The sequence below is a fragment of the Uranotaenia lowii genome, unplaced genomic scaffold, assembly GCF_029784155.1.
Source record: "Uranotaenia lowii strain MFRU-FL unplaced genomic scaffold, ASM2978415v1 HiC_scaffold_675, whole genome shotgun sequence".
Taxonomy (NCBI): Eukaryota; Metazoa; Arthropoda; class Insecta; order Diptera; family Culicidae; genus Uranotaenia; species Uranotaenia lowii.
The window spans coordinates 1-18,275 of NW_026598617.1; the positions used below are offsets into that span (position 1 = coordinate 1).

At 39.3% G+C, this 18,275-nt stretch overlaps 3 protein-coding genes across 3 annotated transcripts; 1 reads left to right on the forward strand and 2 right to left on the reverse strand.

The window, feature by feature from the left end:
* Positions 1 to 1,614: 1,614 nt before the first annotated feature.
* On the forward strand, positions 1,615 to 4,034 carry LOC129760597 (zinc finger protein ZFP2-like; the record flags this gene model as incomplete). The annotated part of the gene is made up of 4 exons (XM_055758257.1): positions 1,615 to 2,368; positions 2,424 to 2,834; positions 2,892 to 3,092; positions 3,331 to 4,034. Coding segments are annotated over 4 exons (1,922 nt in total), but the record flags the coding sequence as incomplete, so codon positions are not given.
* Positions 4,035 to 4,296: 262 nt separating this feature from the next.
* On the reverse strand, positions 4,297 to 5,773 carry LOC129760599 (uncharacterized). The gene has a single exon (XM_055758259.1). It carries the CDS (start codon positions 5,522 to 5,524, stop codon positions 4,508 to 4,510), a length of 1,017 nt encoding a protein of 338 aa, XP_055614234.1. The 5' UTR covers positions 5,525 to 5,773; the 3' UTR covers positions 4,297 to 4,507.
* A 980-nt stretch (positions 5,774 to 6,753) lies between these two features.
* On the reverse strand, positions 6,754 to 14,999 carry LOC129760598 (glypican-6). The gene is made up of 6 exons (XM_055758258.1): positions 14,750 to 14,999; positions 13,479 to 13,635; positions 9,792 to 10,058; positions 9,167 to 9,729; positions 8,930 to 9,099; positions 6,754 to 8,853 (listed from the first exon to the last, which is right to left on the reverse strand). The coding sequence occupies exons 1-6, from the start codon at positions 14,935 to 14,937 to the stop codon at positions 8,477 to 8,479; spliced, it is 1,722 nt and encodes a 573-aa protein (XP_055614233.1). The 5' UTR covers positions 14,938 to 14,999; the 3' UTR covers positions 6,754 to 8,476.
* Between the last annotated feature and the right edge of the window lie 3,276 nt (positions 15,000 to 18,275).

Sequence of the window (18,275 nt, forward strand, 5' to 3'; positions counted from 1 at the left end):
AAATCCGCGTAAAAAAAACCGCGTTAATTCGAAAATCCGCGTAAAAAAAAACCTCGTTAATTCGAAAATCCACGTAAAAAACCCCGAAATTCGAAAATCCACGTAAAAAATCCATTTTAATTAAAAAATTCGCGCAAAAAAGCACGTTACTAAAAAAACGCGTGAGAACCATGATTATTTAAAAATTTGCGTACAATGATAGTTTATTTTAAAGATAAAAAATAAAATCAATTAGATTAATAGAATAGTAGAATATAGTGAGGCTTATTTGACAGTGTGGAATTCAGATCGTCTCATGTCTCAGGTCTCATGTTCCATGTCTCAGGTCTTAGGTCTCATGTCTCAGGTCTCATGTCTCAGGTCTCATGTTCCATGTCTCAGGTCTCAGGTCTCATGTCTCATGTCTCATGCCTCAGGTCTCAGGTCTCAGGTCTCATGTCTCATGTCTCATGTCTCAGGTCTCATTTCTCATGTCTCATGTCTCATGGCTCATATCTCATGTCTCATGTCTCAGGTCTTAGGTTTCATGTCTCAGGTCTCATGTCTCAGGTCTCATGTCTCAGGTCTCATGTCTTAGGTCTTATGTCTCATGTCTCATGTCTCATGTCTCAGGTCTCATGTCTCATGTCTCAGGTCTCAAGTCTCAGGTCTTATGTCTCATGTCTCGTGTCTCAGATCTCGAGTCTAATATTTCAGGTCTCAAATCTCATGTCTCAGGTCTCAGGTGTCAAGTCTCAGGTCTCAGGTCACAGATCTCATGTATCACGTTCTTAGTCTCAGAGCTAAGATTTTCCCAACTACAAAATGATTCTAAGTGTTTTCCTTTGAAAAAGTCTTAGAATATTTTCTCTGAAAAACCGCGTTAATTCGAAAATCCGCGTAAAAAAAAACCGCGTTAATTCGAAAATCCGCGTAAAAAAAACCGCGTTAATTCGAAAATCCGCGTAAAAAAAGCCGCGTAAAAAAAACCGTGTAAAAAAAACCGCGTAAAAAAAAACCTCAGTGTATTTGAAAACGAAACCTGTGCTGCTTCCTTAAACTTCGCTATTTGATTCACTAACACAATCAAGATTTTATGATACCAAAGATTCCATTCTTTGGTTTGCTCGCACATTGGTCTATATTGTAATTTTATTGAGTAACGATTGCTTCTTTGGTATATTGCACTGGTTTTATTATAATTATTAAGTATATTCTTCGTGCAATCGTTAATAGCCACTATACAATTTAAAAGGAAATCTGGTCGAGTATAATATTCAGTTACTGTTGTAAGTTTAATACTTTTGATAAACTCAAATTCTAACTGCATCCAATTTCTACGTAATTACATGTACACAGCTTTAAAAAACATACTTTAAGAATGCAAATATTATAAACAAAGCAAATGGAAATATTGATCACTATATACGTTTAACATCTTAATATAAAAGGCTTGTGATATAGCTCAGTTGGCAAGTCTGTTGTCTCCTGAGCCGATGTCCGCGAGTTCGAGCCCAAGAGTAAACATCGAACACAGTTGTACCGAATAAGTTTTTCAATAACGATCCGCCAACTGTAACGTTGATAAAGTCGCGAATACCATAAATAAAGATGGTAAAACGACTATAATCTAAACAAAAAAAAATCCTCATATTTTAGATTTTGAATTTCACCCAATCGATGAGGTTAAAACCGAACCTCCGGATGATTATGAAGCCTTCGACATAAGTTCCAGCAAACCGGAACCAGCAGAGTCCGCACCGGAATATAAATCAGAACCATCTACTTCTTCGGGAACAAGATTGAAAAGCACAACTTCGGATATATATAAAAAAGAGCAATCAGGTTCCGCATCCGAACCCGACGGGTATGATTCCGGTGGCCCTAACTTCCAAGACGATGGAGGTGGAAGCGATTTCGAAAATGATTATGATGATGATGATGATGATGATTACGTGATAAAGCCGGACAAAACAGAACCTATCATTGAAACGCAGAAAGTTCCCAAACGTCGCGGTAGGCCACCGAAAAACGCTGTAAAGCCATATCCTGAAGATTCAGAAACATCTATTGTAAAAAAACGAAAATACAGAAAGAGAAAAATTAAATCGGATTCAGAGGATGATGATTCTGATGACGAAGTTACTCCAAGAAAAAGTACTGGAAGACGCTCGAGAGACGAACGGCTGTTTGCTCACATCACAGAATTCGTTTGTTATCTGTGTCCGGAACGAGTAGAGTTTGATAGGTTCCACCATGCCAATTTACATTATAAAGAACTGCACAAAGAGCCAGCTTATCTGAAATGTGCTAAATGCGATCGGAAATGCTATACCCCTGGTGGATTTATCAATCATATGGAAACTCATGAAGATCCCGAGAAAAATAAGTGAGTACTTCAAATCGAAGGACATCTATTTTATAATAATCTTGATGAATTACAGGTGCAACATTTGTGGGAAAGTTACAGATCAAAAGATATCCTTAAGAAAGCATATGCGAGCTCATCAGATTGAAACAGATCGCGAAAAACCGTTCGGTTGTAGTCAGTGTCCAAGAAGATTTGATATAGAGAAAAAGCGAGATAAGCACGAACGATTACACGGTCGGAAAATCGTATTTAAGAGAGAAAAGGGTCGTGACGAAGAGCTGATTGCCTTTTATAAGAAAATTTTCTGCGACCTTTGCGGTAATGATGAAATCACTTATGAAAACTTTTGGGATCTTAAGTGCCACATGACTAAAGAACACAACAAAACACCGTATTTGAAGTGTCCTTTGTGTTCGAAGAAAAATGTTTGCCGTCAGCAACTAATTGTTCACATTGATGTGCACGAGAATCCGGATAAATATAAGTAAAATTTAGAAATCTTTAAAGTGCGTATCGAATTCTAAAAGATTTTATTTTCCAGGTGTGATATATGTGGAGAGGTTAATCAATTTCTTGAAAGGCATAAATTTAAAGTGCATGGTAATAACGTTGAGAAATCAGATGAAAAGACATTTGGTTGCGAACACTGCGGCAAAATGTTTCGTTGTGAATCCAATCTCAAAAATCATATTGAACGAGTGCATGCTATCAAAGATGAAGTGTGCGATATTTGCAATAAACCGTACGTTTCAAATGTAGGCATCATATCAGAATTACCGAAATCAATTAGGATACTTAATCGTGATAATTTGAATAAATTAATTTCAGTTTTTATTATTCAAAAACAGCATTGAATTAATACGTCATTAAAAAAAAAATATACCAACATTAAACTCGGATGGAAAATTTTGATCGCGGTAATTCTGATCAGCCTTGTTCGATACATGTATTAAACTGGATTACTAAACTTTTCCTCAAAGTTTCAGCAAAAAAGCACTGGGAGCTCACAAAAGAACAGCTCATAGTGAAGAGATGTTTATGTGCGAACAGTGTCCTAAAATGTTTAAAACAAGAAGCGGTCTCGATTCGCACAAAAGTGAACATGATGAAGAGCTCCGCAAACCAGTTCGCTGTACAATTTGCAACAAGGAAATGCGCCGTGGTGCCAGCCTTATCAAGCACATGAAGGTGATACACTCGGATGATGGGCCAGTGAATTGCAATATGTGTGGCAAACAGTTCCGTACTAAATTCCACATGGTTCGCCACAGGACCAATACCTGCTCGGCCACCATCGATTCACGGCCGTTTAAGTGTGAAGTCTGTGGCAAGGGATTCTCAATGCGTCTTACCATGACCGAGCACATGACTACGCACACTCGGACCAGTCTGTATCAATGTGGATTCTGCTTCAAAACCTTTGGTTATATATCCAACCTATATAAACATCGCAAAAAAGCCCATCCAGAGGAATGGCAAGAGGTTCAGAACAGGCCCGATCAGGGCATAGCAACAGTCATTGAGATGAGGAATTAATTCAAAACTTCATCCTTTGACAAACTATCACTGGTACCAGTGTTGTGTTTTAATTCCTCAAATGTAGTAGAAAATATGCTAATTGCTAACAATAAATATTATTTTATTATGAATTTCCAATAAGGCAGAGCTGATAATAACACATTGATTGACTTTTTTAAAACGAAAATATTGTATCACAAACCAATAAAAAGTTTTGTAGGTACAATGTCTACGCCGAAATTTGACAATGGCTGACTAGCATAAATGGGATGGGTGTCTTTTTATTCCTACTCTGATTACTTTTCGTATCCACTGGATCATTCCTTTTCTTCGGTAGAGACTCCGTTAGAACATTTTCAGTTGGTTTCTCGGTTGGTACTAGTGAACGCGTTTTTTACTTTGAAGAGGAATTATATTTTTGCGTTTGATCCTGTCTAGCTTTACAAAACGAGTGACGGACGAGAGCGTTCATGGTTGCCAGATAATTTGTTTTTGATTCAATTGTACGATGTCATATTTTCACTCTTACAGCTCGGCCGTCCTGCTGAACGCCTCGTCGTCCTAATCCCTACGCTCGTTACAATTTTTATAATAGCGATTTGAATATATATTTAACGGCAATGATGTTATGCCTACGGGTTATTCATTCGCGCTTCCAGAATCGACCAACAGCTTCATGTTCCTCAGTCGACGACCCAGAACAGCTTCGCAGTCCAGCATCCCCTCTTCGTCGGTTTCGATTTCCAATTGGTCGGATTCTGCTCCCCCTTCCGGCATCGTGGGCTTTACCGTATTCACCATCGCAACCATTGGCTTGGCCTTCGGAATTCCAGGATTGTTGCACACGCTTGCAGTATAACCAACCTTCATGCACACAGTGCAACGTTCACGGCGCTGTGGGCGAGGACAATCAATCGACCTATGTCCTGGTGCGCTGCAGTTAAAGCAAACGATTGCAGATGCCACTCTAGCCGGCGGTGGCAAGACTTTTCCTGTATTCGATCTCGATACACTTCCCGAATTTCCAGGCGCGAAAGTTGCTTTCTTCAATTTAATGTTTGATTCGCACCACTTGAGCCGTTTAAGTAGATCGAAAACTGTTTTATACTGACCCGAAACCACTTGCTCATACAATTTATCGCGAGACAATCCACTTAGAATGTACTTGATAACCGATGTTTGTGAAATTTCGCCTTTGCTGGCAATATTTTGCACGCGAAAAACATAGTTTTCGTAACTTTCTTGATTAAATTTAATCACTCCCATTAGCTCTCGATGAACATCCACATCATCACAAAAGTTCGGAAAAATTGCAAGAATTCGTACTCTAAATTCTTGAAATGAATCGATCTGCTCTTCCACCGAACTGTACCACAATTTCGCCGAACCGGTTAACCGTGTTGCAGCATACAACAACGTAGCACTGTCACTCCAACAATAAAGCCGCTGATAATGTTGAATTTTCCGCAGCCATGGCCCGACCGAACACTCACCACTGAACTCAGCGATGAGAGGTTTTATCTCTTCGGGATGAAGTGGCCGCATTGCAGACTGGAACTCACGGTTCATGTTAGGCGTCACTCTGTTCAACCGTTGCAGATTTTCTTCCTCTTCCCTTTCGTCCACCGCAAGCCGTCGTCGTTTGATTCGGCTCATAAATTTTCACGTCGATAATCAAAGATGGCCTCCAACTGCGCAATTCTCGGACAGCCCGTTTTGTCGGATTCGTTTTCGTTGCTCGTTTCCGTATTCGTTGCTAAACAGATTCCGATTTCGTTGCCGTTTCCGTCGCCGACGTTGTTCCCGTATGGATGACTGCGTCGCGCATGGATACTGATCCCACTTCTGAAAATTTGAACGCGTTTTTTACTTTGAAGAGGAATTATATTTTTGCGTTTGATCCTGTCTAGCTTTACAAAACGAGTGACGGACGAGAGCGTTCATGGTTGCCAGATAATTTGTTTTTGATTCAATTGTACGATGTCATATTTTCACTCTTACACTAGTAGATTCGATTTCTGATGACTTCGTTTGAGATACAAGTTGGTTTGATGCTACTGTGGTTGAACTACTTTCGGGTTGGTGCTGGAAGACTTCGGTTAAGGTTCGTTTTCAGTCGTGTGTGGTTGCGACTTGCGATTTTGCTACACTTCCGTAGCTTGTGTCCGAAACGATGGAGCTAGAGCTAGATGCTAAAGTTTTCCTTGCTTCGGTTAGTGGGATGTTTTGATCCGTGGCGAGTTTAAGCGAGGCGACTTCGTTTTTTCAAATCCGATAGCTTCGATCCACTGGACAGTGATTTCCGTTGCAGTTTTAGGCAAAACGAATCATGTCGACAGGTTTCACTTTCTTGTTGTTCAGAACATTAATTTATGCACGTTATTTTGTTGGTACATTTGGCCTTGGAATGACCATATTGAAGACGTTTTCGACAGAGCATGAGTAAAGGGAAATAGACCGAGAACTTTTGGGTGTTCAAATGTGGATGACAGCCAATTTCAATCGGAGTCCCATCGATCAGTTTCGTCAGTTGTAGTAATTTTGTCACTTGTTCACCATTTCGCAATTTTAACACGTATCATTTCTTCTTGCTATCGTAATATCCGCTTTCAATTTTACCAGCATGTCTTTCAATTGACTCCCCAATTGTTCCGGTTGTCCCGATTATTCCGGTCCATATAAACAGGGATCGTCATATCTGCATGGGCTCATGGCCACGAACTTTCGGGTTTTACAACACCAAAAATATAACAAGTTTTTAGTCTCGAGTGGAGTAAATAAAATCAACCGTTCTCGATCAAGGCGGAAAGGGAATTCCCCCTATGTCACAATAGAAATTGTATGAGAAAAGCCCTAAAGGTAGTGATATTAAAAATATTCAGTGCTACTATAAATTGGCTTTTATTTCTGGCATATAAATTTTATATAGACAATACTCTGTTGCATTTTTTTTATATAAATTAATTCATACACTCTATTCTCAGTATCACCATGCCATTGTATCTCACTGTTGGGATGACTCCATTGTAAATGCGGGACAGTTCAATTTTTTTTTTTTGTAACCATTTTTGATTGATTATTCTAAAAATGTGCGTGTGGTACAACAATTGCCAAGTTACTGACACTGTGTTTTGCTATAATCTTCTTTTTCACACTGATATGAATTCTGCTGTTATGTCAAAATGTTGCCATTCTACAACGGAAGAAAACGGAAATAACTGGAAGTGGTCAGTTTCGAGTTGAGTCTAGGATGGTCTAAGCGCCTCCATCCATATCTTTACTTTCTTTCTGTTTTTACTCAAATGGTCATTTGATTGGTATGTAGGTACAAACACACATTTCATGTTTTCTTACGTTTCTAAAAAACCCCTGTATGATTGATTCGCGCTTTTATCCAAGTCACAAGGAGACGTATTCAACAGTTTGTATACTCGTTATTGAACAGCACATGCTGACCAAATTTGTGTTTAAGAGATTTAGTTGGCTGAACGAGCTTGTGTCGTTATAACTTTGTTGCTATTTGTTTATTTTATTTTTTACAACAATATCTAGCGCTATTTAAACATATTTTCTACACGATACAATATATTATTATTACAGAGTAATAAATATAGCTAACGCTTTCAATTTACACGCTTTCATAATTCTCACTTGATTCATTTTGTTATACTATCTATGTTGTTAAAAAAAAAACAAATATATTTACAAATGTGTTAACTGTACGTGGGACGTTACTAGTGTCTGATTAGTGCAATCACGGAAGTGAGGAAATGGAAACATTTAAGCGAATACTGATGCTGCTTTCTGATTATTTCAGAATACAAAGGAAGCAGAATTTTACTATTTAATTTGACTAGAGTTTCATTGGGGCCTAAAAATATGATTAATGAAATCGAATTTGATCCATACTTCCTTTGTTGAAAACTGAAACGTAAAAGCGAAAGAGTGGAAGGAATGGTTGCATAATGGCATTTTAGTTGAACATTTAAATAATCATTTGTTACTAATTGGCAGGCAGAATAAGGTACAAAAATTAATATTAAGTTGATATTTGCCACTAAATAATCGGTTTATAATATGAGGCAGGCAGGAATTAAGTACTCAGTACAAATCGATTCAATGCTTAAGTAGTAAACACTAGAAAGCAATTACCATACCACTAAAAATTAATTACTGTTGTTACATTAAATGCCGTTTTAGACTTGTTTGTTAACACAAAATTGATAGCAAGTGAAGGAAGATATACGTTCGAGCGAAGAGTTTCCTAATGATATTTTCTACTGACTTTATAAGTAACAACTTTCACATACAGTTAGACAGTATTGAAATCAGAAAGTTTTTAAATTACGTATTATTGACTGCATTTTTAGCTTTATAACGCCAAAAAACAATTTTCATCACATTAGAACGTATACAGTAACATTCCTACAAAATTAAAAAGATCTACCTAAAATATATGCACAACTTTCATACTTGAAACGATAGTTCAATCTTGAGATACATTCTATATGGTTAATCCACACTTCCGCTCGCTCAACGATTTGAATAGTTGGTACTAGGTAAAACCAGTCAACATAATACAATTTATACAATTGGTATTCAGAGAAATCACAGTACAACGGCTAGCAAACCGCGGAACCTCGCTGCTGCTAAAGGAAGCAGTAACTGTAACACCACTTGGCTTATAAACATCAACTGAGTCGAAATCACGAATCGTGAACTGGAACCTGCTGTACTGGTAGTTCCTCCACTACCACTGTTATCACCTTTGGGAAGATCTCGAAGGCTAGTGTAGTCGACTTCGTTGACTATATCACTTCTTCCGCTGCCATCTTTGCCAGTACCACCAGAAGAAATTCCGGTAGATATTTCTGGCAGGCCTGGTCTGCGTTCATCAATTTCCCATGGACCTAATCCGGATCCCGTATCGTCTTCATCATCAATACCACTGCCGCCACCGGATCCGCTACCATAATAGTTGTCTTCTGTGAATCGAATTTGAAATTAAATTTTAGCTTACTCAGAAAATAAAATGAAAAAAAGGTTTTCCTGAATGCATACCTTGATCAGTCCATTCTACATCGTGACCATTGTAGGCATTACGCAACTGACTAATGGCGGTCCTCAACGTGTACAATTGCTGCTGGACTATTACACTTTGTCGACTGCTGGACGAGCGATTTGGGAATTCTGGATTTTTTTCAGCCTCAGTTGCCACATTATGGAGGTATCTAGAGACAGAGGAAAAATAATAGTAAGACATTTACCTAAAAACAAAATCCTAAATATTACGCTTACCGATCAACGGTCACTCCATTCCAACAATTGCCATCACTACTGGGAGGCGCCGCAACATCTTCATTGTTACATAGAATGTACGGCAAATTCGACCAGAATTTCTTCGAATCCTTCACCCGTTGGCGGATATCCTTTATTAGTTTGTCGATAGGTTCTCGAGTGTTCTCTTCTTCTTCGTTCGATTTGCGATTGTTTTTCCGCTTATTGTTTCGGTTGTTGACAACACTGGATGCCTGCCCTCCTGGTTGGTGATTGCTCGGAGGGTTATTGCTATTGGTGAATTGGATTTCGCCATTGGAGAATTGAACAGGTTCGTACTTTAGCTCCCGGCTGGAGGAATCCTGTGCATTGCGCTTTTGCCGTTCGTCCACAGTACTTTCATCTTCCAAAATAAATATATCACTATCGTAATCGTGAGCTTTGGAATCGTCGTTCGAGAGTCCATGGTTTCTGAGCAATTTTGGTTCCACGAATGGATTGGTATTGATTGCTCGTCTTCGGCGTCCGAGGGCGGGTTTACCGCAACCTTGGAAAACACGATTTGAAATATCCTGGCCAGTTTCCTGATAAATAACCAAGCAAAAATTAAATAACATTCCAAAATATGAAAAGAAAATACACCAACCTGAAAATTCATAATTGCTTCGGAGATTTTAATATTGATCGGTTCAACTACCATCACAATGTTGAATGGGCCCAGAAGCCGATCGGAAACTCGCTCCATGGTTGCAACGAATGAATCCCATTCAGCGTCCAGTTCCAGATAGTTTTGCAAACATCCACGCATCACATTCACGCAGTAAGACGAGCATGGTTTTTGCAAAAACCCAGCACAGGTGTTACAGGTACTCATCTTGGTTAGCGGCGCAGTGCATTCGGCTGTTAGTCGTACCTTTTTGATAAAAGAAAAAAAGACATTCATATTAGTGAAAACCTGAATTCGTGAATTGAAAAATGCGAAACACCCACACACTTCATTTTTTGTTTCCAAAAAGTACCTAGTAATTACGAAAGACATAAATTAAGACATAAATAATTACGAAAGTGATAAATTAAAGTGTGGCTTAGGCCGCGTTTTCACAAAAATCATTATTCATTTATACGTATTGATGCGTTCATCTTTAAAATTTTTTACGTAATATACACAATTTTAAAGATAGTTTAGAGTTTCAAAATATCAGAATATTTTCTTAAAAATGAAATGAACTTGTTTTTATACTAATAGAAGTTTTAAAACACTATATTCGATGATTTTTAAAATCATAATTTAAGTACAATTGTTGCACTCATCAATAGAAAAAGGCCCTAGATGTAGACTTTTGATGTCTGTATAACAGTTGAAGTGTAGCGTCGATTTTCTCCTGGATCCTGTTCAGGATCACTTTGCAGAGTACTTTGAGGGTTGTACAGATCAACGTTATGCCTCGCCAGTTACCGCACTCTGTCAGGTCTCCTTTCTTCGGGACCTTTACGAGGATACCCTGCATCCAGACGGCCGGGAATGTTGCAGTATCCCAGATGTCAGCGAAAAGACGGTGCAACATTTGTGCTGACAGGGCAGGGTCGGCTTTCAGCATTTCAGCAGGGATGCAATCGATCCCAGGTGCTTTGTTGGATTTCATGTCCTTGATTGTCGCTTCTATTTCAGCCAGCGAGGGCGCTTCCGAGTTGACGCCATTAATGCGACTTACTGTGGGCGCCTCGAGCTGCGGGTTCTGTTGGCCAATGCTATTTGTAACTCGGAAAAGTTACAAGCTGGATTCCGATCCGGACGATCATGTGTGGACCACATCACAACGCTACGAATAATTTTGGAACAAATCAACGAATTCCAGGACTCTCTTCTGCTGGTGTTCGTTGATTTCGAAAAAGCATTTGACCGACTGAACCACGAAAAGCCCTCTTACGCGCTTCCTCACATTATATTACCGCTGAACAGCATGGGTTTATGCCTGGCAGATCGATGAGTACCCATCGTTTAGACTACACTTCGTTTTGTCTGAACCAAATGGAAAGAAAAAACAGGTCGATGCTATATACACCGATATCAAAGCGGCATTCGATACGATTGATCACGGAATCTTACTCGCTAAGCTAGCTAAGCTCGGTATTCATGACAACATGATCTCTTGGTTGAAATCATTCCTCACTGAGCGGTGTATTAGGATTAAATTTGATGATAGCATATCATTTCCATTTACTAACCGATCTGGCGTGCCTTACTTAATGATCCCGCGCCGATCCTCCGGTGCATAGGGCCGTGGTAAAAGACCTCCACTGTCCGGAGCCAGCGTCTTCACCTGGTCCCAGTCAAGATTCTCGTCGACAGTTCGGATTTCAGCGGCTAGGCTTCGCCGCCACGAGTTTCTGGGCCTGGCGTGCCGCAAGGTAGCAATTTGGGACCTTTACTCTTTGTTCTGTTTTTCAACGACTTGATCCTTAGCTTGGAAATTGGAACCAAAATAGGATATGCTGATGATCTGAAACTATTCGTTCCAGTTGAATCCACTGTCGATTGTGCACACCTTAATAAGCTATCAGTCAGCGTCTCCAAGTGCTCCGTTATAACATTTCATAGAAAGAAAACGCCAATTTTATATGATTATAACATCGATAACCAGCGCCTTAACAGGGTATTTGAAGTTGACGACCTTGGAGTTATCCTCGATGCTCAGCTTACGTTCGATAGTCAACGAACTTCAGTTATATAGAAAGGCGAATCGTCAGCTTGGCTTCATCTCCAAAGTAGCACGAGAGTTCAGAGACCCATTGTGCTTGAAGTCACTCTACTGCGCACTTGTCCGGTCAGTTACAGAACATGCTGCAATTGTTTGGGCTCCCTATCAGTTATGTTGGATTTTGCGAATCGAGCGTGTACAAAAGCGTTTTGTTAGATTCGCTCTACGACATCTACCCTGGCGTAATCCTGAAAACCTTCCCGCATATTCCGACCGGTGCCAGCTTCTGGGATTAGAAACATTAGAACGCCGCCGAAAAACTCAACAGGCATCATTCATCGCAAAAATACTGAATGGAGAAATTCAGTCGCCAAACTTGCTAGGAATGATCAACTTTAATGCTCCTTCGAGGACTGATGAATCGATGAATAAAACTTAATAATAATAATTATAATAAAACATCTGGGCTGCTTTTAGACGACGAGGGGTCCCAGAGAAACTAGTCCATCTTATCGAAGCACAGTACGAGGCATTTTCGTGCAAAGTCTTGCACGACGGTGTCTTGTCCGAACCAATCCCGGTAACTGCTGGAGTGAGACAAGGATGTATTTTGTCACCGCTGCTTTTTCTCATCGTAATGGATGAGATCTTGAATGGATCGATTGACTGTAGACCAAACCGAGGATTGCCGTGGAATCCTTCAGCAATTGAGCAACTGAACGACCTTAACCTGGCAGACGATATTGTTTTGCTCGCCCAAACACAACAAGACATGCAGAGCAAACTCGACGACCTCACCGAAAGCTCCAAGGCAGCAGGTCTCAAAATCAATGTCGGAAAGACCAAGTCGATGGAGATCAACACAGAAAATCGTTCCAATTTCGTGGTAGCTGGACAACAGGTTGAGACAGTGGAGTGCTTCCAGTATCTTGGTAGCCAGATTACGATGGTACCAAGAAGGACATCGAAACCCGGATCAGAAAAGCCCGATTTGCGTTTGCGAGTCTTCGAAACATCTGGCGCTCACGCCAGATCTCTCTACGAACTAAGATCCGAATCTTCAAATCAAACGTCAAATCCGTATTGCTGTACGGATGTGAAACTTGGTGCACCTATGCGGTGACGACGCGAAAACTGCATGTTTTTGTGAATCGCTGCCTGCGGAACATCATCCGCGCTTGGTGGCCTGGCAACTGGATCTCAAACGTTGAACTTCATCGCCGGTGTCATCAAAAGGCGCTAGAAATCGAAATTCGGGATGGGCATCGAAGAAGAGGCAGGCCCAAAAGCTCGTGGCGGCGAAGTCTAGCCGCTGAAATCCGCATGCTCTTTCCACCATAGGTGAATTTAGGCTAGGGAAACAAAGAGAGACAAAAGCTCCAACTGCTCGATTTTTCGACTGTTATAATGTGTGCAACATTTCATTTATGCATGCATCAAAAAGAAATTTTGTGAAAACGAGGCCTTACTTTCAGAATTTTCATTAGTCAGCAAGTTTATAAAAATCTATAGAGGGAGATATAGCGGTTTAGCCAAGAGTATCAAATTGACACTCCTAGAAGCTCAACAGATAAAAAAAACTTAACGAATGAGGATTAAACATAAAAATTGGTATATACAATTCCTAGACTTACATTGATCATATTTTTGGCAACTTCAGCAGCTGAGCTTAGGGCTTGAGCGAAGGTGCGTGTGGCGACAAATGATCGCTTGATCTGCACCGAGAGCTTATCGGGGACATCTCCAAATGGTTTCAGATCCTTCATATGCTCGCTGACACAGCCGAGGTATCTAAACAAAAAAAAAGAGATAACCATGAATTAAATCATTTTTTTGATAATAGGTGGTATGAAAAACCCCTAGCAATTGCTTTTGCTAAACTAAATCGAGCATTCGAGCAGTCGCAGAAAGCAATTGCTTCGGTTGGTATGAATAAAGTTTTTTCTGACAGCTGTTTTCTCAGTCAGGAGCTTTTACTTTTAGAACAAGCTAGTTCGGTATGAATAAAGCCCAAATCTGAAGCAATCGCTCGAGAAATCTCCTAGTAATTACTTTATTTTCTAAGCATGCTTGGTAGCAGACTTTTCCAATAAACAAATTCTTCAACAACGTCATGAATTTATAAAATTAGCAATATTACACTGCAATACAATTTAAAAAGGCATTTTCAACATAGATAAAGAACAGTCGAAGTGATAACCCAACTTTTTTCATATTCCTGTTGTTGTATGAAATGATTCGTCTAAGATGAAACAAAACAAATCAATTAGTAAATATTTCAAATAAAAAAAAATCCGGCTACAGTGGAAGAAGTCCCAATCGGCTTGAAGTTGGAAGAAAGTTGTAATAATTTTAAACATAATTCAGATCTCCCAAATTTATATGATTTTTTTTATAATTCAAAGATTAAAAAAAACATCTAAGTTAAGGTGCGCGCCTATTGCCTATTTTTTTATATATCGGATTATCCCGATCTGAAAACGTGTGGGAGAGCTTATGATAAATGTTAAAAAGCTAGGCCAATTTTTGTTTGACAATATTCAATTTTCTTTAAACATCAACATGCGAGCATGTATTGACTTAAATTTTTCCGATCGTTCTTACACCCACCACCCGCACCGTTGATTTCATGGCTATTTTAGCCGTACTTTTCAATTTTTTGATCGTCTTCTTTCATTTTACTTTAGAAAATTTCAGATTCTGCTGGTTGGATAGCTCTTTTTTTCGAAGCAAAAGCTATGTTCTAAGACTTTAGTACACATCTGCTAAGCAAACGTTTATTCATACCAAACTAAGCAAATGCTTTGGGCTTTTGCTTTGCTTGATTTCGAGCAAAGTAAAAGCTACCGAAGCAATTGCTAAACCTTATTCATACCACTAAATGTCCATGAGCCTTCAGACTTACTTATTGTTGAACGAGTATTGGGAGTTGAGTACGGTGAACATTTTTTGATACAGCACGTTGAAGAACGAGTCCATGGCCTCGCCAAGATCTACCTTTCCATTGGCATAGTACCGTTCCAATTCGGCGAACAGATCTGCGAAAACGTAGGCATTCTGTTCGTAAATTGTGCCATAAGTGCGCTTGAACATCGTGTGGAATTCTGCCTTTGATTCGATCAACAGTTGTTTGAAGAAATCTGCGGAAAAGAAAAGAAAGACGTAAAAAAACTATCAGTTAGTTTTGTTATAGCGCTATCGAAAAGCTCATAGGTAGGGGATTTTATCAATCATCATCTGGTTGAATGAATAGAAATGAAATCATTGTTCCAACAATCTGCGAAACCAATAATCAAATATTAACCTCCGACGATCGCAGTCCGACATAAATACATGACTATCGGCTTCTATCCAATTTTCTAATCGTACGAGGAAAGGTAAACATTTTTTCTCTTGTGCTTCCTTTCAGTTAAAATTTAGATAAACACATAAGATAAGAAGCGGAGCGAAAACCTGACAAACCAATATTCACATAATTTGCATGGAATCGATTTGTGATCCGCCGAGAAACCCTTTTTAAACCGACTCTTCAGCGCTCGGTTGAATCGGTTTCGTCGCGATAGTCTCATAAATTTGTATATATTTCATCTCGATAATTGAAATAATATGCTAATATCCCTAATATTGACAAACGATGAGCGCACGTAACAAGTCGATTTTGCGAATCTGTGCAAGCAAAAAAAAAAAGAATAACCTCATCCAATCATATGCCATTTGCTAAACTCTGCACGACGGACATACTTCAGTCGATGAGGATGGGTTTTTTTTTCTCGCGTTGCTTCATTCCGCCTGATCCCTGTTCCCCTGTAGGATAGGGATGGCACCGGGACCAAACCAATTGATGGTTCTGGGAACAGGCGATTGAGTCAAACACACATCCACCTGATGCGGTGAGCTGGTAATACGCTGAAGAAAAAAAAAACCGCCTGAGATCTACTTCAAGTTCACTGTCATCGTCCCAAGTTGTTACGACTCGGCTCATTATAATATTTGTCGCGATCGAGTTGATATGTGCGCAGTGTGGTCCGTGCGTGGGGACTTGAATAGGACTCGGTATATCGGCAAATCCAGAAATGATCCCATATAACCAAAAGACGTATATATAAAGTGGGTATAACAACCAATGGCATATGATAGGCCAACGACCGACTCTTTGACTGAAGAGTGGGCTTTTGAAAATGTTTATAGTTTTTTGTGATCGATTGATCGTGTGATACTCTAAATTGCCAGTCGGTTATGAAGTCATGTGGGTTAGGACGAAGAAAGGAACGCAAATTGGATTTGAATGGTAATCAAATTCTAAAAAAATAAACAAAACTTTTGCTTCTGAGTTCGTCCACCAGTTTTGTTGGCGACCTTTTACGCTTTTACTAAATTAACATTTATGAACAAAATGTTTTTAAAAAAATCCGCCAAAAGGTTTTATTGTATAAATCAGTATGTTTAATTTTTTTCAAATGTATTAGGTAATTGTCGCTCAAATGCGGGATTTTACTGTTAACCTACAAGTAGGCATTGGAAAGATTATAAAACACACATAAAGGGCGTACACGAAATTATTGCGGCACCGAAAATTTCATGCCTAGTTTCTTATAATGTTTAGAATAAAACAAAAATTTTAGGGAAGTTTTACACATATATTTACTTCAAAAACTAAAAGAAAAGCTAATCGATGGAGCCTTGAGTGTAAAATTCCGGTACTTTTTTCTCAGCTGTTTATCCATTTTCTTAACATGTCCTTCTCGTCTTTGACTGTCTTCTTGCTCTTGTGAAGTTTCTGCTTAATTATTGCTCAGAACTGCTAAATCGGTTGCAGCTCCGGACAGTTTGGCGGGTTCATGTCCTTTAAAACAAAATTGACAGAATTGGCCTCATACCACTCCTGACCACTTTTAGAATAGTGGCGGCATGATGTAAAATCTGGCCAAAATAGCGGAGCTTCGTCGTGCTGCTTCAAGAACGGCATAAGGCGCTTCACGAGGCACTCAAATTTGTAGATCTCGCCATTTACTGTGCCCTTAAGGCTCCCGCAAGGCCAAACGAGATATTTGGAGGCGAACTTTGACATTTTCTTATTCTTAAATTTGTCGTCCACATCGAACTTGCTCTTGCCGACGGAAAACTCCAACCCCGGAATTTGCTTGTCAGCTTTCATATACGTTTCGTCGTCCATCATACAGCAGCCATATTTTGTCAGCATCTTCTCGTAGATCCTCCGTGCCCGAGCTTTAGCCGTCGATTGTTGTCACTCATCGCGGTTTGGGAAGTTCTGTACCTTGTATGTATGTAGTCCAGCTCAGGGCTTGAGACGTTGGGCCAAATCACGGCTTGAGACGTTGGGATTTGCTTCAATCATCCGCTTCACCTTTCCATCCGTCTGTTTGTTCTCCAGGCCCGGTTTTCTTCCAGTCCTTTGCCGTGGTCCAACGTCAACCGCTCCTGGAACCGCTTCAAACACTCTGGAGATGATTGAATGGTGAATGATCAAAATTTTTCCAAACTGCCGGTGCGACAGGTCAGGAAATTCCAGGTGTTTGGAAAGGATTTGTTCTCTCGACTCGCGTTGGTTCACCTCCATTTTCGTTGAATCGAAAAACACGACTTCGAGTTTGACAGTATATAAACAAAACACATCAATGAGAAAGTGTGCAAAAATTGGTTGATTTTTACCCAATGGTAAAAAAGTTATGCCCTATCCGCTGTTTCGAAGCTGCGCTGCTGCCATCTGGGGTAGTACGATGTAGCGTGAGCAGCATTCCGGGTGAACGATAAATTTTTGACGACTTGACATTGCTTTGAGTTAAATTTTCATAAAACCAAATGAAAACTTAAATAAATCCAAAATGAAGGAGTGAAAAAAACGCTCCTTTAAAAAATTGGAGTTTGTTTTCAATTAAATTAGAATAAATTAGCCTGGTAGAAGAGTCAATTCTATCTGGAAGCTCCATTTTAAAATAGCCAGTCGGTCAGAAAAAACTAACATGTAAATCAATCATTTCGTCCATTTTCTCAACTTTTTAATTTTTTCCAATTTTCTATCTATCTATCTATCTATTATATCTTTATATTAAACTTTATGCGCTTCTCGCTGGTCTGTATGCATGAAAGATTTTTTCGTTTTTACTTTAAACTATAATTATTGGATTTGGTTTAGTTGTTACATTTAATAAAAACGTTAGATCCAAAATTTAAATAGTTTCAGCCTAAGACAGTATAAAATGTTAAATTTTACTTTGAAATTTTGTACGGCTAGTGGTTCTATAAATTTAATTTTCAATAAAATTTCCCAAAAAAACCAGATCATAAGGTCCGATAAAAGTACAAAACGTGATATAACCACTGAACGATGTCAATTGAATAGCATCAAAGTAAACTTAAATTGTGTAGTTATTCAAGGATTTTTTTTTTCATTTCAATCACCATCAAACATC

What these genes read in the sequence shown, in the direction of transcription:
- LOC129760599 (XM_055758259.1), bottom strand. Translation starts at nt 5,524, where the DNA reads ATGAGCCGAATCAAACGACGACGGCTTGCGGTGGACGAAAGGGAAGAG.
- LOC129760598 (XM_055758258.1), bottom strand. Translation starts at nt 14,937, where the DNA reads ATGTTCAAGCGCACTTATGGCACAATTTACGAACAGAATGCCTACGTT. An exon ending in TTGCCAAAAATATGATCAAT is followed by an intron (nt 10,059 to 13,478) that starts GTAAGTCTAGGA and finishes TTTATCAAAAAG; the next exon opens with GTACGACTAACAGCCGAATG. An exon ending in AAGCAATTATGAATTTTCAG is followed by an intron (nt 9,730 to 9,791) that starts GTTGGTGTATTT and finishes GTTATTTATCAG; the next exon opens with GAAACTGGCCAGGATATTTC.